This window comes from Muntiacus reevesi, chromosome X (assembly GCF_963930625.1).
Source record: "Muntiacus reevesi chromosome X, mMunRee1.1, whole genome shotgun sequence".
Taxonomy (NCBI): Eukaryota; Metazoa; Chordata; class Mammalia; order Artiodactyla; family Cervidae; genus Muntiacus; species Muntiacus reevesi.
In genome coordinates, this window is record NC_089271.1 from 69,392,710 (window position 1) to 69,405,499 (window position 12,790).

The 12,790-nt window shown below is 37.3% G+C and overlaps 1 protein-coding gene across 1 annotated transcript; it reads left to right on the plus strand.

Annotated features, from left to right (window-relative positions):
- Positions 1-2,087: 2,087 nt before the first annotated feature.
- On the plus strand, positions 2,088-6,268 carry COX7B (cytochrome c oxidase subunit 7B). Its single transcript, XM_065916368.1, has 3 exons — positions 2,088-2,225; positions 4,689-4,813; positions 6,068-6,268. Exons 1-3 carry the CDS (start codon positions 2,186-2,188, stop codon positions 6,143-6,145), a joined length of 243 nt encoding a protein of 80 aa, XP_065772440.1. The 5' UTR covers positions 2,088-2,185; the 3' UTR covers positions 6,146-6,268.
- Positions 6,269-12,790: the final 6,522 nt, after the last annotated feature.

Consider the following 12,790-nt stretch of genomic DNA (forward strand, 5'->3'; position numbering starts at 1 on the left):
GGCTGCTTATTTAACTTATATGCAGAGTAAGTGAGTAAGTAAGTGTTAGTTGCTCAGTCGTGTCCGACTCTTTGCAACCCCATCGACTGTAGCACACCAGGTTCCTCTGTCCATGGAATTCTCCAGGCAAGAATACTAGAGTAGGTTGCTATTACCTTCTGCAGGGCATCTTCCTGACCCAGGGATCAAACTTGTGTCTCCTGCATTAAAGGCAGTTTCTTTACCGTCTGAGCCACCAAGGTACATCATGTGAAATGCCAAGCTGAATGAAGCACAAGTTAGAATCAAGATTGCTGGGAGAAATATCAATAACTTCACATATGTAGATGACATCTCCCTTATGGCAGAAAGTGAAGGTGAAGAGGAACTACAGAGCCTCTTGATGAAAATGAAAGAGAAGAGTGAAAAAGCTGGCTTAAAACTCAACATTCAAAAACTAAGATCATGGCATCCAGTCCCATCACTTCACGGAAAATATATGGGGAAACAATGGAAACAATGAGAGACTTTATTTTTTGGGGCTCCAGAATCACTGCACATGGCGACTGCAGTCATGAAATTAAAAGACAATTTCTTCTTGGAAGAAAAGCTATGACCAAACTAGACAGCATATTAAAAAGCAGAGACAAAAAAAAAAAAAGCAGAGACATTACTTTGCCAACAAAGGTCTGTCTAGTCAAAGCTGTGGTTTTTCCAGTAGTCATGTATGCATGTGAGAGTTGGACCATAAAGAAGGCTGAGCGGCGAATAATTGATGCATTTGAACTGTGGTGTTGGATAAGACTCTTGAGAGTCCCTTGGACTGCAAGGAGATCAAACCAGTCAATCCTAAAGGAAATCAGTCCTAAATATTCATTGGAAGGACTGATGCTGAAGCTGAAACTCCAATACTTTGGCCACCTGATGCAAAGAACTGACTCAGTGGAAAAGACCCTGATGCTGGAAAAGATTGAAGGCAGGAGAAGGGGATGACAGAGGATGAGATGGTTGGATGGCATCACCGACTTCATGGACATGAGTTTAAGAAACCTCTGGGAATTGATGATGGACAAGGAGGCCTGGCGTGCTGCAGTCCATGGGGTCACAAGGAGTCAGACACGACTGAGCGACTGAACTGAACTGAAACTTAAGAAAAAAAATTAATACCATGAAAGACAGCAGAGGAACTCTTCAGTTATAGCAGACTAAAGGTGGCAACCACCTGCCATGCAAAAGACATAAGAAACACGGTTTTGATAATATTTTATTATGAAAATGTCCAAACATACAGAAATATTGAAATAATTGTATTCTGAACACACACAGCCAAGACTCTACGATCAACAATTTGTTAAATTTGCTTTATCATAGATTTTTCTACGTATTAAGAATTCCTTTTATTGTTTTCTGATCGCCAGTCCAGGTTGGATGCATGAGACAAGTGCTCAGGGCTGGTGCACTGGGATGACCCAGAGGAATGGGATGGGGAGGGAGGGGGGTTCAGGATGAGGAACACATGTAAATCCATGGCTGATTCGTGTCAGTGTGTGGCAAAAGTCACTCCAATATTGCGGAGTGATTGGCCTCCAACTAATAGAGATGAATGGAAAAAAAAAAAAAAAGGCAAAAAAATAAAAAATAAAAAAAATAAAGATAGACTATCTTGAAGCCAAAAAAATAAAAAGAATTCCTTTTACTGTTTTTGCAACGTCCCTCATAACTTAAAATCATTTCAAAATTCAAAATATTAGTAGGTAGTATTAGGAAACAGAAAATTAAAGAAACAAAGGAAGTTTAGAGTGAACAGAAAATACTGGCTAGTGTGGAGCGAGATACAAGCTCAAGCCTCTGAACACTACCTTGAAGTTTACGCGTTTGATGACTAGTCTAAGATTAATGTCTCAATTCTCCTCTAAAGAGCCCTAAACCTGGCTTCAAGACCAGCAATTTTCTCATTGTTCAATAAGTACCCTAATGAGTCATTTATGAAGCGCGAAACTACATTTCCCAAAAGGCGGGTACTTTGCGTGCGGTAAAGAGGACAAATTCTATAGGTTTTTACAGGTCTCGCGAGAGATTTCATGAAATCTCTTTAAAGAGGGCAGCCGAGAGCCATTTTGTTTTTCAGGAGTCTGCAAGGATAGTAGACGACGAATTGCTAGAGGCCAGCAGCTGTAGTTGCAGCCGTTTTGTGTTCAACCTCAGGATGTTTCCCTTGGCCAAAAACGCGCTAAGTCGTCTGAGAGGTGAGCAAAAATTGTGATCAGATCATTTCCAACCAGCTTTTTACCATTTTTGCTCGTCGTCTCTTGTGACCTTTCTTTCCATCTGCAGCCCGACCTTGTAATTCTAAAGGCTCGGTCTCCCACCTCACCCTAAGTAATTGGTAAGATGTCCTTGGCATTAGCCTAATCGCACAGCGTTTCTGTTTGGGTTCCCAGCTCTGTTTCTGTTACTGGAGTCATAACCCTGCTCTGTTTCATTATTGGGTAGCCTATGATTTCAAGGGGGACACAGTGAACACTTCTTTTTCTTTAAATAATTTCGTAAATTTTAGCTTTGGGGATACAGTTTACCCGCAAAAGAGCTTCTTATCCAGTTCCTGGTTTCATTGCCGTGCTGCTATCTGCTAAATGGTAGCACTTTAGCATTTATGTTCTTTGTGGATTATTAGCTGAATAATTGTGGTTGTTTTTATTCTTACCTAAAAGTTAGATAAGTACAGGGAAATTTTGAAACCAGAGTTATGTATTGATAATGCTCTAGATTGGAGAAGTAGAAGTCTTTTCCATACTTCATTTGCACTGAAGGTGACCTTGAGTAACGTGAAGTTTTACAATGAAAGTGACTTTAAGCAATTACCATTTAGTTCTTTAGCTACCTTTTTATTTTCAGCTCAAAGTCATTAGAAGTATTACTAGATTGTGTACGAAACACTGAAGCACCTTTGACAATAACGAAAAAATAGTTGCCTGACTGGTTTTTCATATTCCAAAAGTCACGTCTATTATCCCTTTCACTTTTGGCTAATAATTTAACGTCTCTGAACTTCATTTTCCTCTTTTGTAAATTAGGGGCTTAGTAAATATACCTACCTCATGGAGTTGTTGACGTTTATATAAAATTATCAATAGGTGGTAACTGAACCGTTTTTTGTCACAGAGAAGAGGTCTAAAGAAATCCGCTTGTCTAACGTGAGTGTTGAGGTCATGAGGTGTTGCAGAACTGTTTGATAATCTTATTTTCTTTGCCTTTTGAGAAGCTAGGGCCTTGGACCTCAGGGAAGGGTGTTTGGGGGTTGTTACTTTCAATGCGGAATTCATATGCTCACTTTTAACTGCTCTAGAACAGAAGATTGTGAAATGTTGTAGATTTGCCCATTCGAAATGTAACCAAAGGTGACAAAACCTGTAAGGCCCTTAAGAAACCATTAAATGATCAAATAACTCTAGAAATAACCCATTGTATCACATAGAAGCCATTATATTCATAAGTGCTAATGAATGGGCAACATTGCTGTTTAATACGATTTTCAGTGAGGCTCTGAAACAATAAGGACCTGCTACTTAGTTGGAAAGGAAGAAAAAAAGCAGCTGGAAATAAGCATTTTCTAGTCTTCGTTCTTTTCCAAGCTCCGCAAGTGCCTCCAGAGGCAGTTTGAAAACTCTTTCTACTAAAATAACAGTAATGGCAAAGTTTTAATGTTGTCATTCTGCTCAGAAACTTAGCTCTACCAAAAAAGTGGCTTCATTTCCTCTTACTAATGTATAGGGGCTTCCCAAGTGGTGCTAGTGATTAAGAACCCTCCTGCCAATGCAGGAGACATAGGAAACCTGCAGGTTCGATCCTTGGGTCAGGAAGATCCCTGGGAGGAGGGCATGGCAATCCACTCCAGTATTGTTGCCTGGAGAATCCCATGGACAGAGGAGCCTGGTGGGCTACAGTCCATAGGGTCGCAGAGTCTGACACAGTTGAAGCGACTTAGCACACATGCACTAATCTATACAACTTGTCCTTCAAACGTGATTGGTTTTATAGTACACTGGGTTTTCTGTTTCTTTTTTTTTTTTTCAGATTTCCTTTTCCCATATCTGCATATCCAAATCCTACCTGCTATTCAAAGTGCTTAGCTAACATTTTACTTCCTTGTATTATAATGGTTTGTGTCTGTGTATATAATAGCCTTTTCTAGACTGGAAGTTACCTGAGAACAGTGTCTATGTATTATACTTTTCAAGTTGTTGAACACTGCTGAGTAAACTTTTGTGAAAATCAAAGTCATAAATACTCAGAGTAATGAAGTAGGAGCCAAGTTCAAGGATTATACAAATACCAATTTATCATGGATGTTACTGACATCACTGGTTCTTTGTTTTACCCACTCAACATTGTATTGGGGAAAATTTCAGACATATTGAAAAGTTGGAATAATTGTCTAATGAACACCCACATACCCAGCATGTAGATTCTGCAACTAACATTTTGCACTATTATATCACATATTATCCATTTGTCAATTCATCTTATTTGTGAAGCATTTCAAAGTATGCAACTTTGCTTTTAGCTACAATGTTTTAACATTTTATTATACTTCATAATACTATAGAGTAACTTCCTTGGTTTTTGTAAGTGGCAATATCAATTACAAATGTTCTCTTTTCCTGATAATTGGTAGATATTCTCCTGTATTCTTTTTTTTTCTCTTTAAGTTCAAACCATTCAGCAAGCAGTTGCAAGGCAGATCCACCAGAAGCGGGCACCTGATTTCCATGACAAATATGGTAACGCTGTATTAGCTAGTGGAGCCACCTTCTGTGTTGCTGTATGGGTATATGTAAGTACTATTGACTGATAATCTGTTTTAGATTTTTCTTATTGCCATTTAGTTTATGTATTCAAAATGTTTTCACACAGTTGTGTACATTTCTAGTTAGGAGGGGCTTTAGAGATTTTCTAACGTAATCACCCACTCATTACAGGAGTTTTTCCTCAGCATTGAGCATTAGTTCATCATCTGTTCTTAACATTTCCAATAACAAGTTACTTATGGATCAAAAGGCAGTCTTTTCCATATTGTGTAGCTGTTGAAAAGATCTTTTATTGAGTTAAAATCTACCTCCTCCACATTTTACCCATCATTCCATTGCAACACAAATTCTGGTCATATTTCCATGTATCAGCCGTTAAATACTGGAAAATCTCTATGTTTCCTGGATCTTCTCTTTGATATTAAACATTCTTAGTTCTGTCAGTCATTCTGTTACATGGTTTCCAGAGTTTTCACCATCTTGGGTCACCTTTCTTTGCTGAGTCAGTCTTCTGCATTCTACCCTTGGAACTGAGTACAGTGTTTTGATGGATGAGATATAAAACGACTTACTTTTAATATTTTAGTTTTTTACATCTAACATTTACCAGTCTTATTTACCAGTTACCATACTTGCTGGTTCAAGTAGGAGTCTTGAAGTTATAATAAATATATAAATTGATAAGATATCCCTTGCCTTAATAATTAAAGACACTTTATTAATAGGCCTTTTTCATTCTTGTTTTGATCTTCCTGAAATCAGGTATGTTATTAAAATAAGTGTGTACTTAATTAGAAGAATAAACAGATGTTGAACAAATACGTTATCAGGGGCAGTTTTGGAGGTGAAGTGCTCCTTGATGAAGGGATATTACACATGTCCTCCTTGGCAGTACTTAGGTAGTTGTGGTTGCGTGAAGCAATATTTTGAGGAGGTAGTACAGAAATGTGAAATATCAATATGAATTAATTAAAAAAATTTTTAAATGTACTTGCTCAGTCATGCTAGCTACATCTTAGTTGCTCACTAGCCATATATGGCTAGTGGCTACTGTACTGGACAGTGCAGAGACAGAACATATCTGTCATCTCTGGAAGTTCTATTGAACAGCACTACCCAAGAGAATTAGAACAGCAATTAGGTTTGGCCTACATGGAGGGCACTGTGTGTTTTTAACCTATAGAGCAGAATACCTTTGCCACTTTAGGAAATAATCTCTAAGGGAGCATGGACTCTGATTTAAACATAACTGATAACTGACAGCATTTTAATTCTTACAGACGGCAACACAAATTGGAATAGAGTGGAACCCATCGCCTGTTGGCAGAGTCACCCCAAAGGAATGGAGAGAACAGTAATCATCCCAGCTGGTTTGATATGAATTGTTTCAAAATCAACTCATAATTGATGCCAAGTAAAAGTACTATGTACCCATTAAAATACGGCATGTTTGAAGAAATAAAGTATACTTGAAACCTTCATTGTAGGTTTGTTTCTTTTGTAAATGAAACTAAGCTTGATTGCTTTTATTTATTTAACCTTTGTGTTAATATTAAGGTCAAAACACTGTACAGTTTTTTTAATGCCCTATGCTGCCTCCTTCCTGCTGACATGAGCCTGAACTGGAGGCCAGGCTGATGCACCTCTGTGTGCAGGCGAGTGAGGGGCCAGGGCAGGGGGGTTTGTACAACTTCTTGAATAGCTTTTTTGTCTCAGGTAGTTTGAAAGGAAAGTTTAGCTATAACCTGGAAGTCAACTTTATGGTAGGCTGAAATTACAGTTCATGAATAACTTATCACAGAGTTACTTTAGGTCATTTTTGAGTTTAAAATTTGGTGTTCATATCTTGGTTATATCCACTTTTCAGTCTCATTTATGTTTATATTTGGAATTGCCATTAAGTCTTTTTTAACTCCTGCCAAGAGAATATAAGTTGTCACCAGATCCATGAGAAAACTGGTCCTATCAAATGAACTCCTAAGATGTCTGAAGACTAGCTAGCTCCTTGGCTCCCTTGGTACATTTACCTTAATAACCTTTTCAGCATATTTATTTGAGATGTTCATGATATTATTGAAGGATCTGTGAGATGTGATTTTACTTTCACTTATCTATTAGTGACCTCTGCTGTTGACTTTCTGTAATTATACCAACATCTGGATTTGTGAATTGTCCTGAGTTCATTATAACATTGGATTTTATGTGTAAGATAGTAACTGAATAAAGCGCAATATCTTAAACTATGTGCTGCTTTACTCCTTGTTCAAAGGCTGTGAAGTAAGCCTCTTGTAGTGGTTTGTTTATACTGCTCAGGTAAGCAGAGAATGAAATTTGAGTTGAGTAACCTATCTGTATTGCTTAATTGTTTAGTTGCCAAGTTGCATCCAACTCTTTCGCGACCCCATGGACTGTACCCCACCAGGTTCCTCTGTCCATGTGATTTCCCAGACAAGAACACTGAAGTGGGTTGTGATTTCCTTCTCCAGGGGACCTTAACCCAGGGACTGAACCTGCATCTCCTGCGTTGGCAGTGGATTCTTTACCACTGAACCACCAGGGAAGCCCATTGGCTAAATTAAAAGATTTCTAAAATTCACTTATAGGTGGAAGGGGGGATCGGGATGGGGAATACGTGTAACTCTATGGCTAATTCGTGTCAATGTATGACAAAACCCACTGAAATGTTGTGAAGTAATTGGCCTCCAACTAATAAAATAAAATTAAAAAAAAAAATTCACTTATAATGTAGGTTATCAGATAAGTGACTTTTAGGAATCTCCAGAATTTCCTGAGGTAGATAAGGATTTTAAGCAAACATTTGAAGAATGTTTACTTAATATATGAAATACTAAAAGAATTGCTCTTATGGCAACATGTCCTGTTTTCTCATTAAATGTACCAAAGCCAGTAATTTCAAGTTGTAAGTAGGAAAAAATATTTGAATATCATTTAAATAAAAGGTTCCAAGATTAGTAACTACATAGTGCCACTGTTTGATTAAATTTGAACATGTTATATTTAGAATGTTAAAAGTATTCAAATGCATGTAACCAACATGATTAAGCAAAATAAACATGTCTAAGGAAGTTTCAACCTTTGCTCCTAAGTTGGCACTGAGAATTTCTAATGTAATTTTCAGTATAATTAGTACCACTTCTGTCAGATAAGTGATAATTGTCACCTATTCTAATAGGCAAAAATAAATAGTATGACTTTTACCAGCATGTGTTGCCTTATGTGATCTCGTCTGGTGGTGGTAGTCGGCATCTTTGAAAATACTTTTTAAAACTTTTTAGTCTTGGCCTGATGAGTAGTTATAAAACTACTATGGCTACTACCAGAAATGAAGCTGTAGTTTAAATTGTTTTGTGCTATCACAATATTCTGACCTTGCTGCTTTCTTAGTATATTCAAAGATTTATTCTCTCACAGATGCACTCATTCTGTGTGAAGGTTATCCAATTAGTTCCCCTATAAAATATGTTTGAAGAATTTAGATAAATTAGGGTGAAGGTCATAAATGCCACTCTTAGACTCAAACTATTTTAGCACACATTCTATTTTAATTAAGCTTACTTAGAACTAGGTTCTGTGGTAGTTGTAGAGACACATGTTGAGTTCTCACCCTCGTGACTTAACATTACTGGTGATTTCAATAACCACTTCATAAGCATTTGGGGGACACCTACTATCTGCTCAATGCCAGGAAAATTGATGTACTTAAAGACATTCCCTTCTATTTGAAAGCTCAGTTTAATACAGTAATTTTTCCCCAATTATTTTTATTAGTTGGAGGCTAATTACTTTACAATATTGTAGTGGTTTTTGCCATACATTGACATGAATCAGCCATGGATTTCCATGTGTTCCCCATCCTGAACCCCCCTCCCACCTCTCCCCATCCCATCTCTGGGTCATCCCAGTATACTAGCCCTGAGCACTTGTCTCATGCATCCAACCTGGACTGGCAATCTGTTTCACACTTGATAATGTACATGTTTCGATGCTGTTCTCTCAGATCATCCCACCCTCGCCTTCTCCCATAGAATCCAAAAGTCTGTTCTATACATCTGTGTCTCTTTTTCTGTGCTGCATAAAGGGTTATCGTTACCATCTTTCTAAATTCATATATATGTGTTAGTTTACTGTATTGGTGTTTATCTTTCTGGCTTACTTAACTCTGTATAATGGGCTCGTTTTATCCATCTCATTAGAACTGATTCAAATGTAATACAGTAATTTTGAAAGTGTTGGTATGCTCACGCATTGATAAGGGAGATTAGGGATGATTCATTTAGAGGTATGAAGTGTTTTAAAAGTGAGGGAAAGGCCCAGTGACTAAGGATATAGAGGATCTTGGAGCTCATAACAATAAGCTTTATATAAAAAGTAGAGAGCTAATAGATTGATACTCATAAAGCTTTCTGGTTTCTGCCTTTCAGTAAGTTTCTTTGAAAGCTTAACACTGTTAATGTTGAGTTATAAACCAACTTGCTGATAATTGGAAGCCCACTTAAAAGCCATCTTAATTTTGTGTAATATGAGTCAAAATTTTAAATTTGGGCCTGAATTTGTATCTTAATAGTTAAGGCTATGCACACTGATTGACAACTGCAATTGAATACCCAGGGAGGTAGAGTCCTGAAGTGAATTTTTATGTGGATGGGTGTAGAGGGTCAAGGGCTTCCTCAGTGGTCAACAAAAAAGAATCCACCTGCAATGCAGGAGACACAGGAGATGCAGGTTTGATCCCTGGGTCAGGAACACGCCCTGGAGGAGGAAATGGCAACCCACTCCAGTATTCTTACTGGGAAAAATCCCATGGACAGTGGAACCTGGTGGGCTGCAGTCCATGGGGTCGCAAAGTCATGTGACTGAGCATGCATGAAGAGGGACAAAGAGTGATCCTTTTTGAAATAGTTAATAGTAGGCCTAAGTTTTAAATCTATGGGCAGCTTTTTAAAATATTTATTTTTAATTGAAGGATAATTGTATTGATTTCTGCCATACATCAACATGAATCAGCCATACGTATGCATGGCTCACCTCCCTCTTGAACCTCCCTCCCACCCCATCCCATTTCTCTAAGATGTCACAGAGCACCAGTTTGAGCTCTTGGAGTCATAGAGCAAATTCCCACTGGCTGGCTATTTTACATATGGTAGAGTATATGTTTCCATGCTACTCTCCATTTGTCCCAACCTCTCCTCCTCCCCCCTTGTCCAGAACAGAACACGAGTCTGTTCTCTATGTCCGCATCTCTATTGCTGCCCTGCAAATAGGTTCATCAGTACCATCTTTCTAGATGCCATATATATGTGTTAGTATATGATATTTGTTTTTCTCTTTCTGACTTACTTCACTCTGTATAATAGGCTCTAGGTTCATCCACCTCATTAGAACTGACTCAAATGTGTTCCTTTTTATGGCTGAGTAATACTCCATTATACATATATGTACCACAGCTTCTTTTATCTGTTCATCTATCTATGGACATCTAGGATGCGTCCATGTCCTAGCTATTGTAAATAGTTCTGTAGTGAACATTGGGGTATATGTGTCTTTTTCAATTATGGTTTCCTCAGTATATGCTCTATTGGCAGTTATTAAATTATTGCCTGTCAAGGCTTAACAGGGATTTGAAACAGGATGAAAATTATTATAAACATGTAAATACAGATACTGTTTGCCACTTTTACAATTTTACAATAATATTTCCATTTTGTGTACTTAGTTCTGCATCACTGTTTAACTTGATACTGTTTATGGTAACTGGGTTAAGTGGTTCAAGATGAAAATATAAATAATCCTGTGATTATTTTCCCCCAACATCTTATGACTGATGTTTAATGAGAGAAAGTATGAAGAGACCACATGTCGCTTCAAAATTAGCAACTCAGAGCCTCTTCCTTTTACTTTTAATATTTATAGTTTAAAAAATTCTAGCATTTGGCTGCTTTTTAAAATGACAGATTCAGGAATAAAAATACATTTTTTTTCTGAAATGCTTTCTGTACCACTCACTTATTGTATTGCTACATTTTAGACATCTCAATTCTGTCTAAACTCAGGGTGATAGATACTCTAATGTTCTTTGCATCTTTGGAGTTTTGTAGATTTTTAAGATCTTGGGCAAATGGATGAATAAATGGGGAAGTGGTTGAGGGCTTAGAACAGTGATATGAAGGGAGTGTGAGGTGAGATCTCTGTCCCAACTCCAAATAACACACATGTAAAAATTATGAAACTAAAAGCATGAATAAAAAAAGCTATGAATTAAAAAATGTTGAGCTTTTTGGGGAGATATCTTTCCATTTATTTGTATTTCAAATTTCTTTCATCAGTATCTTGAAGTTTTCAGTATACAAGGTCTTTCAACTCCTTACATTAAGTTTACTCAAGTGTTTTATATTTTCATGCTATTTTAAATGGGATTTTTAATTCCCTTTTCAGATAGTTTATTGTTGTTCTTTTCTGATTTTTATTACCACAGTTTATTTGCCTTCTTTGAACTTCATATAAATGGAATCACAGCACATGTTCTCTTTTGTTGCTGACTTCCCTCATGCAATACAATATTTTTGATATTCATACATGCTATTGCATGTGTCTTAAAATGTTCCTTTTATTGTCTGAATACACCATCATTTATTTATCCATTTTCCTTTTATAGATGTTTGGGCTTTTTCCAGTTGCTGACTATTACAAATAAAGTCACTAAACATTTTTTGTACAACATTTTGTACATTTTTTTGTGGATGTATATTTTTATTAATCTTTGATAAATACTTAAGAATGGGATTGCTGAGTCATATGGTAGGGTATGTTTAATTATATGAAAAATTGCCAAATAGTTTCTTTTTCAAGTCATTTGTACCATTTTTCACATAGTTGGCTCTGTTGTTTTTTGGGGGGGAGCTGTGTTGTTTATAAATTTTATTTATTTATTTATTTTTATTTTTGGCTGTGCTGGGTCTTCATTGCTGCTCAGGCTTTTCTCTAGTGGTGCTCAGGTTTTTCATTGTGGTTTCTCTTGACGCGGATCTCGGGCTCTCAGGTGCACAGGCTTCAATAGTAGCAACGCTTGGGCTCAGTAGTTGCAGTTCCTAGGCTCTAGAACACAGGCTCAAAGGTTGTGGTACACAGGCTTAGGTGCTCTGCAGCATGTGGATCTTCCCAGACGAGGGATCAAACTTGTGTCCCCTGCATTGGCAGGCATATTCTTTTCCACTGAGCCACCAGGGAAGCCCCCAGTTGGCTGTGTTTAGATTGTTATTTAATTAAATATACCTATCAATTTGGGATGAACTGACATCTTAGCAATATTGAATCTTCCAGTCAACGGACATCATATTTGTCTCCATTCTCTTCATTTTTTTTTCCTTCTCTCATAAACGTTTTTTTGTCAACAAATGAGATGATTCATTGTTAAAATATAGAAATGAAACTGATTTTTATAAGTTGATTTTGTAAATCGCAACTGTACTGAATTAGGGTGACAAAAATACACAATGGGGAATGGATAGTCTCAAAAGAATGAACTTGGGCCTTTATCTTAACATCATACAGGGGCTTCCCAGGTGGCACAGTGGTAGAGAATCACCTGCTGGTGCAGGAGACATGGGTTCGATCCCTGATCATGAAGATCCTCTGGAGTAGGAAATGGCAACCCACTCCAGCATTCTTGCCTGGAAAACCTCATAGAGGAGGAATCTGGTGGCCTACAGTCCACAGGGTCTCAAAGAGTCGGATATGACTGAACGACTGAGAATGCACAGCACACACAAATCAACTCAAAATGAATTAAAGACTTAAATGTAATTAACACTTGTAGAAGAAAACATGGGGGAAAACTGCATGACATTGGTCTTGACAATGATTTTATGGATATGATACCAAAAGTGTAAGCTGCAAAAGCAAAAATGAACAGATTGGAGTATATCAAACTAAAAGGTTTCTGCATATTAAAGGAAACAACAGAGTGAAAAGGCACTCTAAGGATT